General features: G+C 53.8%; 1 protein-coding gene across 14 annotated transcripts in view; it reads left to right on the top strand.

Moving 5' to 3' along the window:
* Positions 1 to 18,971, top strand: part of MICAL3 (microtubule associated monooxygenase, calponin and LIM domain containing 3) — a 204,998-nt gene that overhangs the window by 132,521 nt on the left and 53,506 nt on the right. For 9 of the 14 annotated variants that reach the window (XM_075552280.1, XM_075552279.1, XM_075552275.1 and 6 more), the window contains 2 exons: positions 8,796 to 8,902; positions 9,832 to 9,919. In XM_075552280.1, the coding sequence (XP_075408395.1) occupies positions 8,796 to 8,902; positions 9,832 to 9,919 (195 nt within the window). The remainder of the gene's footprint in view (positions 1 to 8,795; positions 8,903 to 9,831; positions 9,920 to 18,971) is intronic. The other 5 variants (XM_075552289.1, XM_075552277.1, XM_075552283.1 and 2 more) reach the window with 1 other exon arrangement.

The raw sequence follows: 18,971 nt of genomic DNA, 5'->3' as shown, positions 1-18,971 counted from the left end.
TCATGTAAAAATGGAACTAACAAATGATGGGGTTTTTCCATGTTTTTTGAAGCCCCTTTGTATGTCTGTATGTACATACCTACCTACGTAGCTGTCTGTCTGTAAAGGTGGCACCACAGTCAGGTGCTTGGCTGCAAGTGGAGAGGTTTGTAACTCCCCCCCTCCCCCCCTGAAGTTCCCTGGTGGCCGCTCTGGGGCAGTGCCAGCCAGGAAGCTCTGTGGGGACAGTGCTCCTCTTTCACACGGGGTTGCCAAGTCAGAACGGGCCCAGTGGCACTTTACAACTGGGTGTGTGTCTTCCAAAAGTTCATGGGGAAATGGGATTAGAAGATAATGAAAGACCCCCCAACCCCCGCGTTTTGAAGCTCTCTGGGGTTTTTCCTCCATCCTGCTTCTCTCGCTCTGCCCTGTCCATCTCTCTCCATCCAGTCTGGTTTTTTCCGCTGGGACTCCATCTTATGTTTTCCTGAGCCGCTGCAGCGTAGACCGCATGCATGCGCCACATGCGTGCACTCGTGCATCACAATGGGGCCATGAGTTAAGTGGAATTAAAAGACAGTGGACGTTTTCCCTTGAGTTTTTGGAAGCCCGGGTAGAGGATTTAGTTGGTGACTTCTTGATCTTGAGGGAGCTGCCAGCCAGCAAAGGGGGCACTATGGGAGCGAGAATCAACCTGTGGTGTTGTAGACACATTGCGAGGTGTGGTGTGAAAATCTCCGCTGTTCACACATCCCTGCTCTTTGGCTGAATCAGGCCTCTGCTCCGTAGGGTGGTACCCCTCCGCCGTGGCGAGGGTAGCTCAGTGAGCCTTTTCCTTGGGGTCTCCCCACAGACCCGTCAAGACTCAGTCAGTCGATGCACCCGCATCTCTGCGCGTGCTCTCAAGGACGCAGAGTCCATTCTGCTGAGAGTCCAGCAGGCGCCTGGGAAGCGCGGGAGGTGGTGCGTGAGCACGTGGTGAAGGGCTCACTTCCAGCACGGCTCGCCGCTTGATAGGGTTGGGAAGCTCGGAGGGGCTCAGGAATGACTTCATGGCAGGAAGCTAGACTTGGGGAGGGGGTGGGAAAGGGAAGGGTAGGCAGGGCAATGGAAGCCTCAGCTGGGTCCCCAAGGTTTCGCCTCGATGACATTCTCCGCCACTCAGCTCCCTCTCACCCGGCAGAGCAGAACAAAGAGTGGAGCTTGGGGGTTCCCTTTGCCTCCATCTTTCACCTAAGTGGGCTGTGAGCCTCAGATCCAAGAACGCCTGGGGAGCCGTGGCTTGGGAGATGGGCAGTCACTCTCAACCGGCATCCATTGTTCCTCCCACCAGCCCTGCGAGGGAGCTGTTTTATGGCTGTGCTTCTTTCCGACATCAGGAGACCACGTTCCGAGTGGTACGGGTTGCTGGTCAAGGTCAGCCAGCTAGTCTGAGTGCGGGCGGTTCACAGCAAGTGGTGCCTGCGCTGCCTCCAGCACAGAGAATGGTGGCTTCCGTCTCCTCAAGGGTGAACTTGTGACTTGGGGTCCCATGCCCCTTAGAGAGATGGCCATGCTTCGCCCTCACCCCGCCCGCTCCTCCTCCAGCTCTTCAGACAAGACCCCTCAATCAGAGACCGTCATGTCTTTCCCTGCCGTCTTGTGGCAAGAAAACACACACCGCCCACTAAGGGGATCTTTAGAGGCTGCTTGCTCAGTGCCCAGCCTGTAACTGCCGCTGTCTCTCTCCTTCTCTGCTGGGACCACCTTACCAGCCATCCGTGACCTCTGACCTGACCTCCACCTGGGCCCCCAACCTCCCTGCCTCCACCACCAGCCCCCACCGGGCGGCCGTGCCCACACAGCAACCCACAGGATCCTAGGAAGGGGTCCAACGGGTCTTCCAAGCTCCTGCCTCTGCCCTCGCCACCCTGCGCACCAGAGGGCAGCCCCGCCCAGCCCGAGTCCCTCCTCGGTCACCCGCACCTCTCCGTGTGTCATTGCAGCCACGGTGCCCCTCCTCACCAGCTGTGCCCCCTGCGCCCCTCTGCCTCGCCAAACAGGAGGTCAGTCCTCCTCCAGCCACTGGTCCCTGCTGATGACGAGGCCAAAGCGAGCGAGTCATACAAGGTTCTCTGACCCGTGAGGTCTCCACTGGCTAATTTTTGGAGGTAGATGGCCAGATCTTATTCCGGACGCTCCTCAGAAACCCTGTGCCCGTGATTGCACTCATGTTGGACATGCCAATGGCATGGTTTGCAGCACGGCATGCAAGCGACCCACTCCGGTAGACTGATGGGCACGTGGCAGGCAGGACAGGTAGATCCACAGTAATTCCCCAGCCTGTCTCAGGTCTGCCCCGCCATCCTCTCTGCTCTCTCCCACCACCCCAACCCCCACTCGCGAGTCCCGCCACGACCGACAGTCTGGGTTCTGTTTCTGAGGTTCACTTGGCCGTTCTCACACCAGGACTTTGCCCTCACTGCCTCCTCTCCACCATCGCCATGTGCAGCGTTCTTATTCCTCCCACCGCTGCTGACACACCCCTCCTCCAAGACGCCTCTCCCCACCCCTGCCCTGCCACAGCCGCCCCATCCATTCCCTACACTGTCTCAAGTGGCTGGCTGTCCCACAGCTGTGGAGTGACCGATCGGACTTGGGCGCTCGTGGCCTTTGTGTCCCATGGCACTGCCATCCTAGAAGGAGCAAGTGCTCTCAGGTGTTACCTGTGACTGCTGGTGGGAACAGCCTCCCAGACGTAGCCCTCCCCCCCCTGCGGTGATTAGCGCATCCCACAGTGTGGGTGCAGAGAGAGAGATGGCTGCCTGCCGCCGCCGCCGCCACCATCCAAAGTCCCCTGAGACGTGCTTTTGGAAAGGAGAAATGCGGGGTTAGTGTACCCAGTCTATCCAGCACAAGGAGACGGGGTTTGGGTTTTCTCACCTTCTCCTCAAACCAAAGAAAAAGGGATTGTGTGTACAGGAGTGGGGGTGGGGGGCTCTGGGAAACAGAGCTTGGCGTCTTTACCACATGATGCTCGTCTTATCCGTGTGCCCAGCCCTGGTGCTTGGTGGGCGCCAAGCCCCAGACAAGGTGGGATAGCAGGACGGCTTAGCCTGCTCTTCCCTGGCACTCAGAAGATTCAGCTGCCATTCAGCCTCTTTTCAACAACACTCCCAGCCCGGGGCCCACAACTAGAAACTATTTGTCTACCTTCATTCCCAGGACTCCGAAAATTGAAACAAATCATATTGAACTATTACCTTTTTAAGTAACTGTTAAATCTGTGCCTCGGGCACTTTCCTATACATCGAGTAACTTCTTGTCCTCGGGTCATTTCAGTATTGATGCCGTGGGTCCCCGGCTTCTCAGGGGAAGCGTCCAAGGCAAACCCGTTAACCACAAGCCAAGCTATGGAGGGAGCCCAGGGATTGGGCTCCGGCAGCTCCAAGTCCTGATGTAACTTGGCTAGCTGGGTCTGGTGAGGGTGCCCTGGTAGGCTTGCCTATCTGAGTTGTTTGCCAAGATCTTAGTACTACCGTTAGTACCATTTACCATCCCCCTCCCACCAAATAGCTAGCAGAGAATGAAAGAAAATCTAACAAGTTGTAATTTTCCATGCTGTAACAAACAAGGCACTTGCCTACAAGAAATAAAAATCTAATTCTCATTAACGCTTATGCACTGGATTGCCTCTTCCAGTTAGCGATCTCAGAAAGGGGTCCCTCCGCTGCCCCTTCAGCAGCCTCACATCCCCCTGCCTGACCCTGGCTAGCCTAACCGAGGTCACGCACCTATACCTGGAGCACGGCATCTTGGGGTGGGGAAGGCAGTGATCTGACTGATGGCCTGGGTCCCCTGTCTGTGGGGGGTAGTGCCAGGCCACATGCTGGTTAGCCAGCCCCATCTATATCAGATGAAAAGGCCAGGGCCTTTCTTAAAGAGTGAGGAACAGAGCAGAAGAGAAGTAATATGTATTCAGACACTTAGTCTTTTCCTATTATTACTCAGAAGTCACAAAAGTGAACTGCTTAATTCAGCTTCCTTTTTCCTTTTCTTTTTCTCTGCTTTTCAAACTGTCTCATTGACGTAGATCGAGTAGGCGCCCTGGTGGCATCATGGTTACAGGATGGGCTGCAATCCTCACGGTCAGCAGTTCAAAACCACCAGCTGCTCCTCAGGAAAAAGATGGACTGTGTGCTCTCAGGAAGCGTTACAGTCCACAAGGATGAACCTGTAACCCCTCCCAGGGGGGTGAACAGTGAGAAAGTGGGGGAGGGGCGATGGTGGACAATGTAAGATATGAAAGTGATAATCTATAACTTATCAATGGTTCGGGAGGGAGGGAGGGTGGGGGAGGAAAGGGGAAAATGAGCTGATTTCAGGGACTCAAGTAGGAAGAGAATGCTTTGAAAATGATGGCAGCATGTGTGCGAATGTGCTTGGCACACTGGATGAATGTATGGGTTGTGAGGAGATGTAAGAGCCCCCAATAAATGTGTTTTTTTTTTTAAGTTACAATCTTGGAAGCAAAACAAGTTGTGCGATCATCACCCCAATCCATTTGGGGGCTTATTTCAGATTCTTTTTTTTTTTAAATCATTTTATTGGGGACTTGCACAACTCATCACATTACATACATACATACATACATACATACATACATACATACATTCATTGTGTCAAGCACATCTGTACATATGTTGCACTCATCATTCTCAAAACATTTTCTTTCTACTTGAGCCCTTGGTATCAGCTCATTTTCCCCCTCCCCCCTCCTTCATCTATCCTTGAAAGTTTATAAATTGTTATTATTTTGTCGTATCTTACACTGTCCGATGTCTCCTCTCACCTACTTTTCTGTTGTCTGTTTCCATGGAAGGGAGTCATATATAGATCCTTATGATCGGTTCCCCCTTTCTACCCCACCTTCCGTCTACCCTCCCGGTATCGCTACTCTCATTATTAGTCCTGAGGGGTTTATCTGTCCTGGATTCCCTGTATTTCCAGTTCCTATCTGTACCAGTGTACATGCTCTGGTCTAGCCGGATTTGTAAGGTAGAATTGTGATCATAATAGTGGGGGGTGGGAGGCAGCATTAAACAACTAGAGGAAAGTTGTATGTTTCATCGTTGCTACACTGCACCCTGACTCGCTTGCTTCCTCCCTGTGACCCTTCTGTAAGGGGATGTCCAGTTGCCTACAGATGGGCTCTGGGTCCCCACTCCGTACTCCCCCTCATTCACAGTGATGTGATTTTTTTGTTCTCTGATGCGTGATCCCTAATCCCATCGATACCTTGTGATCACACAGGCTGGTGTGCTTCTTCCATGTGGACTTTGTTGCTTCTGAGCTAGATGGCCGCTTATTTATCTCAAGTCTTTTAAGATCTCAGATGCTATATCTTTTGATAGCCGGGCACCATCAGCGATCTTTACCACATTTGCTTATGCATCCACTTTGTCTTCAGAGATAATGTTGGGGAGATGAACATCATGGAATGCCAGTTTAATAGAACAAAGTGTTCTTGCATTGAGGGAGTACTTGAGTGGAGGCCCGATGTCCATCTGCTACCTTAATACTAAACCTATAAACATATGCACGTAGATCTATTTTCCCGTTGTCATATATTTACATGTGCACACGCCTGTATTTAGACCTTTGTAAATGCCCTTTGCCTCCTAGTTCTTTCCTCTGTTTCCTTTTACTTTTCCTCTTGTCCCACTATCATGCTCACCCTTCATTTGAGTTTCAGTAATTCCTCTCAGTTACATTGCCCTTGATCTAGGCCGCTTACACCCCCCTCACCACCGATGTTGGGCCAGTTGTTCCCTTGTCCTTGGGTTGGTTAACATCCACTTCCTTTCCCCGCCTCCTCCTCTCCCAATACCCCCCCCCATCGGTCCAGTTGGTTGTTTATCCACTGTTACAGATTCTTAAAGGAGATTGTGACCACACTGAAAAGCATTGCCCGTGACCAACTCTCCTAATGCAGGCTTTTAAATACAGCAAATCTTAAGCAAATAAGGACTGTAGTGAGATCCCATTTAACTCCCACTGGACTGCTAAGATGAAACCAAACAACTGTTGATTAGGATGTGGGGAAATTAGAACCCTTGTCCATTGGTGAGATTGCAACGTGGGACGGCCACTGTTGAAAGTTCAGAGATTTCACAACATTGAAAGTGGAACTACCATATGAACCTGGAATTCCATTCCTAAGTATATATCCCCCAAAGACTTGAAAACAGAGACCCGAAGGGGTAAGTGTACCCCGAAGCTCATCGCAGCACTGTTCCCAGTAGACAGAAGATCGATGGATGAAAGTGGAGTCTTCATTTATGTCACAGTGCGGCCGCCATTCCAAGACACCGTGTTGAGCAGTTCATCGTAAAAGGACAGACATGGTTGGAGCAAAGTTCATTCTGGGTTATGAAGGCCAGGAAGGAGGAGAGAGGAAGCTAAGTTTATGGACACAGGTGTCGTAAGCAACCACAGCCGGTGATTGTGATTGGTGCCAAGAGAGAGATAGATGTATACACAACAACAGAAGAACAGCTGCTGAGACTGCTTGTGGACAACCAAAACCGGATGGGGTTTGGTTTCAGGGATATCTCTCTATCTATCTATCTCTCTCTCTCTCTCTCTCTCTCTCTCTCTCTCTCTCTCTCTCTCTCTCTCTCTCTCTCTCTCTCTCATTCTCATTCTTGCAGCCATCCAAGGCACCATTGGTCCCTGTTGACCTGGAATGAGAGGAAGAAGGACAGTCTGAACTCAGAGGAGGCTCTGCCCTGTATAGCTCTGAGAGCCTGCTCCCTGTGCCATGAGAGCTGACCTGGGTGGTGCCCTACTGCCATTTTGATCCTAGGTTATATAGACAAATCCTGATCAAGTGGGGAGAACTTCAGAACAGAATTTCAAATTCCCATAGACGCTAGACTCTATGGAGCCAGGGAGGAGGAATGAATCCCTGAAACTCCCACACTAAGATAATCTTCATAAATTGTCCATCAAAAATAGCCCCAGAAGTTCCGAGGCTGTAAATGTTCACGGCAGCAGGAAGCCTCGTCTCTCTACTGAGGGAGTGGCTGGTTAGTTTGAACTGCTGACCGTGAAGCTAGCAGTCTAACGTGGAACCCCCCAGGACTCCTGAGAGCTTATCTTAGCTAGTAAAAAATACCTACTCTGAGCAGGTGAAAAATACGTGCTCTGTTAAGAGCAGCCTTTATGAGGTCAAAGTGGCCAAAGCAAAGGGGAAGATGGGGCAGGAATTTGGGGGGCGGGGTGGGCAGTGAGCTGATGTTCCTGAGAGAAGCACATCTCAGCAAAGGAAGGGGACAGTGGATGCGCGCTCCGGGAGTGTGCCCAGTGTCGCCAACCGGGCACATGTAGTGTGGGACTGCCACGTCATTCTCAGCAACGAAATGCAACTTAGGGGACAAATGCAATGAGCAGAGAGAGCGGAACGGCTGCCACAGCGGTCACCTTGCTGGTCGCCTGGCCCTCCAGGTGCATTGTCTGAGTCCTAGTTAAATGACAGCAGCCAGCAGAGGGTACCTCTGTCTGGGAAAGCAGGATGAAAGTCCAGCAGCTCTCTTTTTCTGACTACTCGTGGGATTGAGGCATGGGGAAGAAAACAGGTGAGCCCGTGGCTTGGAAGGGAAAGAAGTCTGATCAGAGCCCCAGGAGGAGGAGCAGAGGCTGCCAACCTCTCGTCATTTCCTTCCCGCTGGGGCCCTTCCTCCGACCTGGAAGGAGTGAGAACACAAATTTGTCAAAAGCTCACGCTTCTGCTTCTGCGGCTTCTTTCTCCTGTCGCTCCTGCCATTTCCTGGGTCCTTCCTGCCAGGCTAGAGTCGTTAGGAAATGGCCCTGTGTGAGGCCAGGACTACCGGTGTCGGGGAAAAGCCCTGAGGGGTGGCTTTCCGACCTTTGCTTTATAACTCAGGCGCACCCCGGGACCCAGAAAAGATGTGCAGTCACACCTGAAGCTGCTTTACACTGTACTCCAGGGGGCTTCCGTTGGCTGGCGTCAGGAGCACATCGCCAGGGCTTCCTGCCTAGTGGGCTGGCTCGTGGAGCTCTTAGCGGCCCAGCCGCAAGGCAAGGCTCTGGATGCACAGCGGGTGGCTCTGCTTGAGGGGCGTTGGCCGGGAAGTGAGCCCTGGAGTCGAGCATTGTACCACGGAGCCACCACTGTCATCTCAGAGAAACTGTCAACTCTGGCTGCCTCGGAGCGCACTGGCGGCTGTGTTCGGTTTTGCTCTACCCACAGTGTATTTATTGCGGGATTTGCCCCTTGGGTTTTGTTTCTTGTCTCAGTGGTGACCCTCAGGTGGACGGACGCTGAATCAGCTGGCAGCAGGCTTGACTGGCGGACAGTGTGGTCCCGGCCGAGTTAATGCCCAGCTCCCCAGCCCCCCGCCTCCAGCTAGCACTCGGATTCATTCTCCCCAGAAATGCTGCCCCCGGCTTTTCCTGTGACCACGTCTTTGTTCTTCACACACTGCCACTTTGTTTGCTGGCCAGGCCACACAAGCCTCACGTCTCTATTCCGGGCACTGATTGGGCGGAGCTCAGGGGCCTCACATGCTCGGCGGAAGAGACCTTCCCCTCACCCCCAGTGTCAGGCAAAGGGGTGAGGGCGGGCCGGACCCAGAGTTGACAGGGAGGGACTGTCAGCCCTGGACCGGAAGCCCAGGCCTGGGCGACCTGGGGCAGCGACGGTGGCGGTGGCCTTCTGTGGCTGGAGGAGACGGGCAGGGGCGTGCTGAGAACAAGGAGTCCCGTCCAGCATTCCGCTCACTCTCTCTTTCCCCGCGCCTCTCTGCTCGCAGGTAAATTCTACTGCAAACCCCACTACTGTTACCGACTCTCCAGCAACACACAAAGGAAGAGACCGGCAGTCGCGCCTCTGTCTGGACAGGTAGTTGTCTTCCGTTGTGTAAGTAGGGGAGAAGCGGTGGGCCCCTGGGCATGGAGGGAACAGCCAGTGAAGGAAGGGGGCCCAGCTTGTCAGTCCATTCAGACGACTCCCCACATCCCCTGCCTGCAGAGAGACAGAAGCAAGGGGGCACTCCTCCTTAGTCTGCCTCTGCCCCCTCCACTGTCTTTCTCCACGAGAATGCTTCATTGCTCAGAGCATGAATAGCAAGTCAGCCCTCAGTAGCAGGGCGAATTCATCTTCTGTGTAGAGCAAGCAGAAGGCAGTGGCTGTGTAATCCCCAGACCCGACTCGGGTGGGTGGGGCCTGGCAGTGGGTTCTTCCCCAGCCCAGCCCCAGAGCTCGTGCTCGCTCTCCATACTGAAGAGGAACTTGACTGTGAGGATTTTCTGTTCCCACGGCCGTTCCCTTAGCGCACCTTATTCCAAGTGATCTAGAAGCCAACGGCCTCTTTTCTTGCTAATGCCCCCCTTCCCAAACCTGCCCATAACCGCCACAGGTATCCCTTTCCCAATAGGGTTGTCCCTGTCTGCACGCAGGCTAGGTCTGTCACCTGAGAGGGACTCGTGAGAAAAGTGTACTGGGAAGGGTCTAGGGTCTAGTGTTTCCCAAAGTGGGCGACCCAGGAGGGCTCCCAATACAGAGACCTACAGTTGCTCCTGGATTGTGGGCTGTGGTACAAACGTTTGTCACTGCCAGGGGAGCGCCGTGTGCTTTTTCACTATTGTTGTCCTGCAAGGGGATGGCAGGCCAACAAGTGTCGGGGCCAATGGTGTAGACTTTGACTCCTGGGTAAGCTGGGTGAGGAGGGCCACTGTGGGCTGTGGAAGGGGCGGGCGAGTAAGCCAGCTACCTGGATTTCACTGCCTTCTGTCATTTGTGCACTGCCATCAGAGGCTCACCTTCTTGTCTCTCCTGGACTTTTTCAGGAGGCCAGAGGACCCCTGCAGGATGGTCCCGCTGCAGATGCCAAGGGCCGGGCCAGCACCGTCGCCAGCGCGGCCGAGAGGACCCCAGGTAGCCTCACTTCATTGTTTGGCTGGGTGTTGCGTCACTCGCTTGGCCTCTGTGACAAGGCCAAGGGTATGAGCCAGCACCTCCAGAGCAACATTTCTTCGATCGGGCACGAAGTGGCCCGGAACCCTCTGGACTCCTTTTTCATGTGCCAGCTGCTCGCGTTCGGAGTCCCCTTTCTCTATGGCCTATCTGAGGTGCTGGTGCAGATCAGAGGGGAGTTTCACTGGCCTACCGTGTAGGGGCGCCGTGTGGTCCGCAGTGTTGCTAAAGCTCCAGGGAGCGCTTCGGCAAGGCCTCAGAGCAGGGGCCTGCCCGAGCCCACCTAACACCTTGTGGGCAGCTGGCCCTGAGCCTGTGTAGCTGAGCAGGAGCCCACAACAGACTGCTTTTCCCCGGGGCCCGAATGAGTTGTCAGCGCCCCATTCAAGACTCCTCCACCCGAGTGGCACCATGTCCGCTCAGTGAGGGCCCGAGTTCTGCACTGTGTCTTCCTCAACTTGAAGTTGTTGCATCCCGCCCCTGGGTCAGTCTGGAGACACTGCTCTTCTGCGCGATTGGGGGCCTCTGAGGAATACTCCCTGCCCTCACTCGTGACACTTCCCTCCTAGCTGCCTTGCACCAGGCGGGGAGCAGTCCGTCCATACCTCCAAACACACGTGTAGTCGAGCAGAGCAGGCGGAACCAGGAAGGGCTGGTGGCACCGGGCTTGTAGAGAACCGGGCTCTTCTTTATAAGCACCAATTCCTCTCTCAGCCCTTGTCGAATGCCCCCGTGGATGTGTTCACAGTTCCACGTGGGGCCGGCTAGTCAGGGTGGCCTGATAGTGCCCCACTGCTGCTGCCTGGCAGGGGCGAGAAGTAGTCAGCAACACTGTGTTCTCTTTGTTTCCTCCTGCTCAAAGGAAATCCATCTCAGGCATCCATTTATAAATATGACTCGGTTAAATGCAAATACTAAAGTGTCAGTTAGCCAGTGCCGGTCACTTTGGAGCAGCAGGTGGCAAGAGGGAAGAATTACCCACCTGGTGTTCCAATGGTAGATTTCAGAGTTGTTTCTTTCTGGGGCATAAGTGAGCACTGGTACAGCCTAATGCTGCCGGTTTGGGGAGGGCAGAGTGTGCCCAGGGGGGCTGAGTGGGACCACGGAGTGGAGGGCAGGCTTCTGCTATGACACGGGCCAACCTTACAATCTGGGCAAGCATTCTAGGTGCCCTGCAAGTGGGACCCATCTCGTATAACCATGATTCAGCCACAGGGGAAGGTCACACTTCCTGCTGTTCTGAAGGCCTTTCTAATCTGCCCTCCTGGACAAGTGCTGGCAGCATGTGCCCGTGCCATGGTCAGAAAGCCCTGCGGAGAGAAGGCCAGCTCTGCCCCCTCACGTGTGAGAGCCACCTTATTAAGTTAGGACCATATTTCTGGAGGGATGGAGCGCCCAAGGGCCTGGCAGCTTTCCAGGTCCATATCAGTCAAAGAGCTGGGTGGCGAGTCCAGAACATCTCTCTAAGAGAATGAGACCGTGAACTTCAGGTCATTCCCAAGCGAGTCGAGTTTGGGTTTTCCCACTTGCCCTCGGATTGAGGTTGCCAGTATTACTCTCTAGTTGAAGGTGTCCCGGGTCTCAGGTGAGGTGGTAGCTGAAGCACAGGGGTCTGCTAAGGAGAGAGCAGGGTGTTGGCAGTGAAGCCAGAGAATCAGACCTGTGGCATCTCGGCCCCACAGCTCTCGATTCTGAACAAGGGTAGCTTGCCAGCACAGGTGGGACGTGTAAGACCGTCCCTGTGGCACCCCAAAACTGCTGCCGCAGCGTGAACCCCTACAGTGATGCGAGGAGACACGGTCCCCCACGTCCCCCTTACACACACACACACACACACACACACGCACACACACACGGTGGTCCTCTCTAGACGGGAAGGCCAGAGAGAAGGCTGATCGCATTTGCATGACATCTGCCTCTGGGGCCTTTGGGCATAACGGGCATACCCCAAGCACCAGCGCCTTCCCTGCAAGGCAACCTAGGAGCAGGACCGTGGGTGACATCATGTGCAGCATGACACGGGGTTCTTCTCCTCTCCCAGTATGGACTATCCTTCCCCCAATGTCACCTTTGAATGCACTAGAATTTCCTCCGGGGAAAGCGCTGGAGCCTCTCAGGTGTGTCGAGGCTCCAGAAGGCGGGTCCTAGGCAGCATGTCAGTCGTCGTCGTTAAGCCACGCCTCTCCCCCTCTGCCCTCCAGTCCAGTCAGTGTCACTCAGCCGCCCTCTCAGAGCCTCCGCGCCGGCCACCACGTTATTTTGCGGTGCTTTCCTGTCCTCCATAATGTTCATTTTCCTGGTGCCAGAATTACTAATGTTAAGCCACCTCCCCCCTCCACCCCCAAAAGACCCTATCGGAGTTGGGAGAGACCATTCTCAGCCTGTGTCTTGTTGCCTGGCAACTTCCTCTCTCGCTGCCTCCCTCTGGTGCTGGGGGGTGGGGGACACTGGGGACAGCGGTTTTGTTTGAAGATGTGCTTTCCATCCAGAAACCCAGTTTTGTCAGCCCTCTGCTGCCAGGCGCCTTCCTCCTCCTCCTCACAGCCACAGGGGGTGGAGCCTGGCCCCGGAGTACCTGTCCCCCAACTTCAGGGACCGGCTGGACAGCAACCAGCAGGGAAAGGAAACAGACCTCAGAGGGGACCCCGCCCCCACTGGGCACCAGACCCTCAGTTGCTGACTTTGGGGGTGGTTTTTTGGGTGTGTGTTTTGGTTTGGGTTTGGTCCTGAGGGAATCCCCTTCTGATCTCATATATTGCACACACCAAAATAGAAAGAAGTCGAGGCTCGGGGTGTCCCGGGAAGGGGCTAGCAGCACCTTGCTCCCAATCATCAGGCAGGTACAGAGAGATGGAGGTGGGGGGGCTTCATCATCATCCCATGTGGAAACCAGTGTCCTACTTGAGCTCCTCAGCAATGTCCCTGGGGGCCGATGCTCGCCCCACCGCCTTCAGACAGCGCTTGGCATGCATGATCCCCTTCAAACCCCATTGTGTGGACAGCCTGGCAGTGCATGGCGTGGAAGTCGGGGCGATCTCCTTACTGCTTTGCCCACCCCCGCCCATAGAGGGCTTTCAGGGAAACCTTTAGAGTCGAGCAAGAGAACTCTGCATGGGGCTTTCTTCCCCGGCCCCACCCCACGTGTGCCAGTGTGTACGCCCACGCGGGCACGCGCAGCTAGGTAGCCAGGCACTTAGTTAGATATTAGCCGGTAGATCATAGCGGAGCCGTCCGCAGCTCCCGGTTCCGTGGTTCCGGAGGTTCAGGGGCCTTTGCATTGTGGAGCCTCGTCCTCGCTAGGGTGTTGCTCAGGATGCCCGAGTTCAAGTCCAGGGACAAACACCTATGCAGGGGAGGCTTCCAGTGGGTGCTTAGTTCCCCGGCCAAGCCTGATTGCACCCTGGTCCTCAGGAAGCGGACCCGAGCCCAGAGCCCTTCTCCTGGGAGCCGCCCCTCCATTGTTCCTCTAGGCTTGGCTGTTGGCTCCACAGGTTGCGGGTTACGGACCTCACATTCCCTGTCCTGGGTGTGCAGTGTGTGTGTCCCCAGCTGTTTTCTGTAGGACCGTGGGATGTTCTCAGGCCTTCCGAACAGCCCCACCATGACCTTCTAAGTATGACCGGTGAATAGAGGGGCTCGGTTTCTCCCGAACCGATCAGTGTAAGGGGGTGGGATTGGGGGGCTGGCAGTGCCCTGTCTGTCCACTTTCCGTGTCCACTTCCAACCTTCCCTACAGCCTTTATTTCCCCCCATGTTTTTAACCTGTGCTGTTGTGAGTTTTTGGTGTGTTTCTCTGTGAGCTTTTTTATTTAATTGTGTAATTGTGTTTTTGCCGTTTACTGTGAAGCCAAGGTGTTGTGCTTTTCAGTTTTTTTTTATTTTAAACAAATGTTACCATTCCTATTTAAGAGAATAAATTGCAAACAATCTTCAGGTTTCTGAGTTTTTCTTTCCCTTCCCTTTTTCCTGATTGGTGGGTGGGAAGGGGGAGAAGCTCAGGCAGGTGTCTCCTGGGGGTGGGGTGGGGCGGTTGAGAGTTGCATTTTCGCTCTTTCTGAGGATGGGGTCAGGGTTGTTTATTCCTGGAATACAGATTCCCACTGATGGGACGGCCCCCCGTTCAGAGGGGTGGCATGTTGAAAAATGTGCTTTTTCTTGGCGGGATGTAACGGAGAGCAAGAAAGATGTCCACTGTGTCACAGGTCCCAAATTCAGTCAGTCAGCAGCAGGCGGGACCTGCCGACCAGAGCAAAGGGTGGGACACGGCGCCCACACAGAGCCTGTGCCAACCCTGGAGAACATAGACCCAGGTGCCTACCTCGATTTCTGGCTGTGGGGGCCTTATGGGGAGAGCTGCCAAACCTTTCCAAGGGCTGCAAGAAGGCCCTGTGACCTTGCTCCTATAGCTGGTGGCATTGAGGGCCTGCTCTTTCTTGCCCGCCTGTCGTCTCCCATGCTGCTTTGCTGATGCCTGGACGCCAAGCTGGGATAGCTACAGCCGCCTGGCTGCTTCTAAACCCGGGAGGCCGAGGAAACTGCCCGCTGAGTTCTCACGTGCTGACTTTAGCAGTGGCCGCTTTTGTCATGTTGGCATGCCAGCCACAGTGGGCATAGACCCAGCCTCAGCACTGAACCAGGCCAAAAGGGGGTCCCCTAGGTGAGGGACGCATGCAGCACCGAGTCAGCCCGGGCTCACTGCTCCCTGCCGAGGAAGGCTTCCCTGCTGGGCTCAATGGGGTGCAGGCTCCTCAAGGCCTTGGGCTTGTCCATAGAGTAGACCAACAGGCTTTAGATAATGTTGCTGCTCCTATAGGGGAGGGGCTACATCCCTACCTCTCTAACAGTGCTGCTGACGTCTTTTTTTTTTTCTTCTTAAATCAGAACGTTGCCAGTTCAGAATTTATCCCAACAGAAAGTTGAAGTGGCGCCTCTTGACACGCTCACTTCTCGTCCTTGGCCCCAGTCTGCCGTCCCTAGTGAGTCAGTGTGGTGGTGGTGCATGCAAACCATGGGTGGATTAGCATTGAAGAGGACGGACAATAAATGACAGTCAAGTGGCTGAGAATCCATGATTTAAAACAAGTGTCTCTATAAAATCTTGCTGTTTGAAAACCTTGTCACTGCTGCCTTCCCACCTCCCACTCATGGAAGGCAAGAGAACCACCTTTATTTAGAAAGATGAACTGCAGGTTCTAGCAGGCAGGGCAGGGGTAACAGCAGATACAGGTCTGGGAGCCCCTGGGAAATCTCTCAGGGTCTCAGTAGGAAACATCTTAAATCCACCCTCCATTTTTCCCAAATTCCCTGGCATTTTCCTGATTAAGTCACTCCCCAGAGAGACCGTGGCAGTGAATGGAAGAATGCAGCGGACAGTGAAATCAGGTCACTGTTTTCACACTGAAAAATAGGGCAGGTGGGCGCTCTGTAGGGTCCAGGTCCCACCAGAGTCTCCTCTGAGGTTCACACAGAAGAAAGGGTCCACATGGGGACTCTCCAAAGATAGCAGGCAGGCAGAAATTCCCAGAAGAATCCCCCCCTGGATCTTGGTCCCTTTCCCAGTCTCTCAGATCTCCCTGAGACTCTAAAACCGTCCTTACCTTATTCCTCAGATCCAGCAAGCATCTGGCAAGTGCCAGCAAGTGAATTAGTCATAATAAAATGAGGGTGAGGTTAGGTCCTGGAGGGCTGTGTTCCTCAGCCATCCCAGCCCACAGTTTCAGAGAGGGTGTCTGTCTGCGTGTGCGCACACGCACGGTGCCCTTTTCTTTACACGTGTCCTTTGTCTCTTCACTTGTGCCGTGGAAGATAGACTTTTATACCGTAAACACCTTCTATGAACCTGGGACGGGAGGGGTGGTCAGACCACATTGTATACAAAAACTCTCCTTTAATTACTTCCAGGTTCTGCCAGCCACGTGAGCACCTTCTCCCTTGTACTTCCTGTCGGTCAAGTCTCACGTTCGCTTTGCCACGAGCACTTTTGACCATTTTCTGGATATTTCACTGCCCCCACCCAAGCTTAACTGCAGCTAGCTACACTCAACCATTGCCATTGAAGTTGCCTTCAAGTCTACCCAAAATGTGAGGAAGGTGCATGCCCAGAAATTCGGGGACACCCTGCAGCAGCAGGAGAGTCTGGGGCTCCAGCACTGCCCTGCTACGGGCTCTCTCGGGGCCACACTAGGCTGATTACTAAACAGTCCTTGCAGAATGCCTGCGCCCTCCTGTTTCCTATCACGCTCTTTCTGTGGCTATCCGGCTTGTTGTCGTTGCATGTAAATAAATGTCTGTCGATATGTAACAGTATCCCAGGTGTGACTATTAACCTAAGAGATGACTTTTTAAAAAATCAGTTTATTGGGGGCTCGTACAGCTCTTAACACAATCCATGTATACATCCATTGTGTCGAGCACTTTGTCCATTCAGTGAGCTGATCCTTTAGGTTGTACTTCTCCACCACAGCAGGACTGCATCCGCTTGCACCACTAATTGGTGTGACATGATTCCTCTTAAGCTCTTGTCTGGTATTGCTGGCGTCGAATAGTTATCTTTGTAGTAAGTAGCACCGATCACTCAGAGGGGAGAAAGATGGGACTTGGCACTCCTGTCAAGAGTCACGACTGTTTAGAAACTCACGGGCTGTGCTGCCCTGCCCCGTAGGACTGCTGCGAGGCACCTTCGACTCGATGGCAGTGAGCTTACTCTGGTTTGCTTGTAGGGCTTATCACCCTAAGGATTCAGAGTCCTTATCCCAGGCACACCGTTCTGCCTGCTTCTATGAGATTCCAGAAGCTTCCACTGAGGTTCCGAACTGCCACACCATTCCGTGATTACTGCCCCCTAGCAATGCTTAGGTCGACCCAGCTAAAGGTAATGTGTCTCCTGGGGGCAGGGTCAGCTGTTTAGCACTAGCAGGGCCAGGTGAAGACCTATGGGCACAGGAATGACCGGGCCTTCATGGGTCTTGGTTCTCCTCCGTAAGCACCTGCCAAAGTGGAGGCTCTTCCGTGTGCCCTTGCAAGTTGCATGTTCTCTGAAGGCTAATAAAGCCAAAAATGGCATAGAAGTGAACACCAGAGGAAGGAATCCCCTTGGGTTGCCTGGAAAACTAAAGATACTGGTTAGGTACTCTCACTGGGACCTTAGGGAAAGAGCCATCTCCAGGGAGCTAACCCATAGTGGCATGCCTGGTATCCACGGAACACCTGGTATAAATCAAAATAGAAGTATAACTGTTTATTTATTCTGTTTTTTATCATTAATTCTCTGCTTTCTAGGACTTAACCAAGGTCCAGAAAGACAACGCTAGAGGGAAACTAGCTATACAATCTCACCATTTTATCAACTAGAGACTTCTTGGGCCAGTAGGTGGTTATCTTTAAAACCAAACTTCTTCCTGGAGTTTAATCTGAGGTGAGGAACTTCCAGCCAGCTCCCTGCCTACCTCCTAGTGGGATTCACCTTTACTTGGGGAGGTGGCGCTGTAGAGGACCAGAAGCAGGGAGCAAACACACGGTGGTGGGGATGGCGGTCCTGGGCAGTCCAGACCACAGCAGCAGGCTTTGGAATCTCAGGTGAGCAGGCAGCACCTGGTGCCCTGGGTCGGAGGGACTTACTGGGCTGCAAGAGGTCTGAGGCAAAGCCTCCCTGGCCTTGCTGTGTTCCTGAAGCCTGGGTGGGAATGGAAATACCATGCCTGGGGCTGTCTTGAGTTCTCCTCAAGTAAGAAGAAAGAGGAAAACTTAAAATGTGCTAACTCCTATATTCCCCCTCCCCTGTAATCAGTACAAGCCCATTTGCTGTACTAGCGCAGGCCATGGGAACTCAGTCGGCAGTGTAGAGGACACGCGGTAACAGTAGCAGCAGTAGCTACAGCGCTCCTCGCCACGGCCACTGAGTGCTTTTGGAGCCTGGTAGCACTGTTCGCTAAGCATTGCCGTGCCAAGCCCTCCCGTTGCTCTGAGAAAAATATGGCCGTCAGCCCCAGTGGGAGCCCTAGTGACACAGAGTAGCTTAACTATTGGGGTGCTAACTACAAGGTCCAAACAGCAGTCGAAACCACCAGCCGCTCTGGGGGAGACAGGTGAGGCTTTCTACTCCGTGAACAGTTACAGTCTCGGGATCCCACTTGTTGGCAGTGAGCTTTGAGGGAGTCTGCCCGTCTCAGCTAGCCAAGGAGCAGTTCCGCTGTCCGGTGTGGGTGGCAGTGGGCACTGGTCACTGCGCAGTCAGTCCTTACAACGGTCTCGGAGGAGGCGCCAGCCCCGCCATTGCAGCGTGGGGACAGGCCCACACAGGTACGGAGGGTTGATCGAGGCTGTGTACCCAGAAGGTGCAGAGTGGGGTGGATAGCTTCCCTTCAGCTGTTCGGTAGCCTGGACTGGTCAGCACTTGGTGAGAAGGAAAGACACGAGGTGTTCAGCTCTGGAAACGTGATATTGCCCCGCCAACACGAGCGAGTCGTGGTGTAAGTCAGCAAAGAGGCATCTGCTTCTTCCTGGGAAATACAGGCAACCCCCCCACCCCCCAGTTAGAAATGAGATCCTCTCCTTAGTGTTCGTCTAAGATTTGTAGGTCAGTTGGGACATGTGCATGGGATTCTTAAGTTAGTCTTACCTTAGTGCAAGGAGAGGGACTCGGGTGCTGTCAGAGAAGCGTTGGTCTGGGAAACACAAGATCATCGGTTCGAGCCCACCAGGCGCTCCCCCCACCCCATGTCTTTGGTGGGGAATCCTAGGACTGGGTACCGCCTCCCAGCCTTTGACAAGATGGTAGATTGAAGAGCGAAGGCTTCCAAGCTTATGTGAAGGCAAGACAGGTGGGCAGTCATGAAAAGAAGTTGAGGAAGAAAATTAGAATTGTCTGATTTAACTCTGTGTCCTATGAAACGGACACCGTCCTCATTTTCTCCATCTCAACCCTCTTTGGGGTAGCTCAGGTAGTATACCAATCCCACTGCTGTGTAATTGAAGCGGGGGCCTGAGACAGCCCCTTTCTGTGTCCCTCCCAACG

The sequence above is a fragment of the Tenrec ecaudatus genome, chromosome 6 (genome assembly GCF_050624435.1).
Source record: "Tenrec ecaudatus isolate mTenEca1 chromosome 6, mTenEca1.hap1, whole genome shotgun sequence".
NCBI lineage: Eukaryota > Metazoa > Chordata > Mammalia > Afrosoricida > Tenrecidae > Tenrec > Tenrec ecaudatus.
Note: the sequence above shows the minus strand (reverse complement) of the source record. Positions and strands in the feature narration are given on the sequence as shown.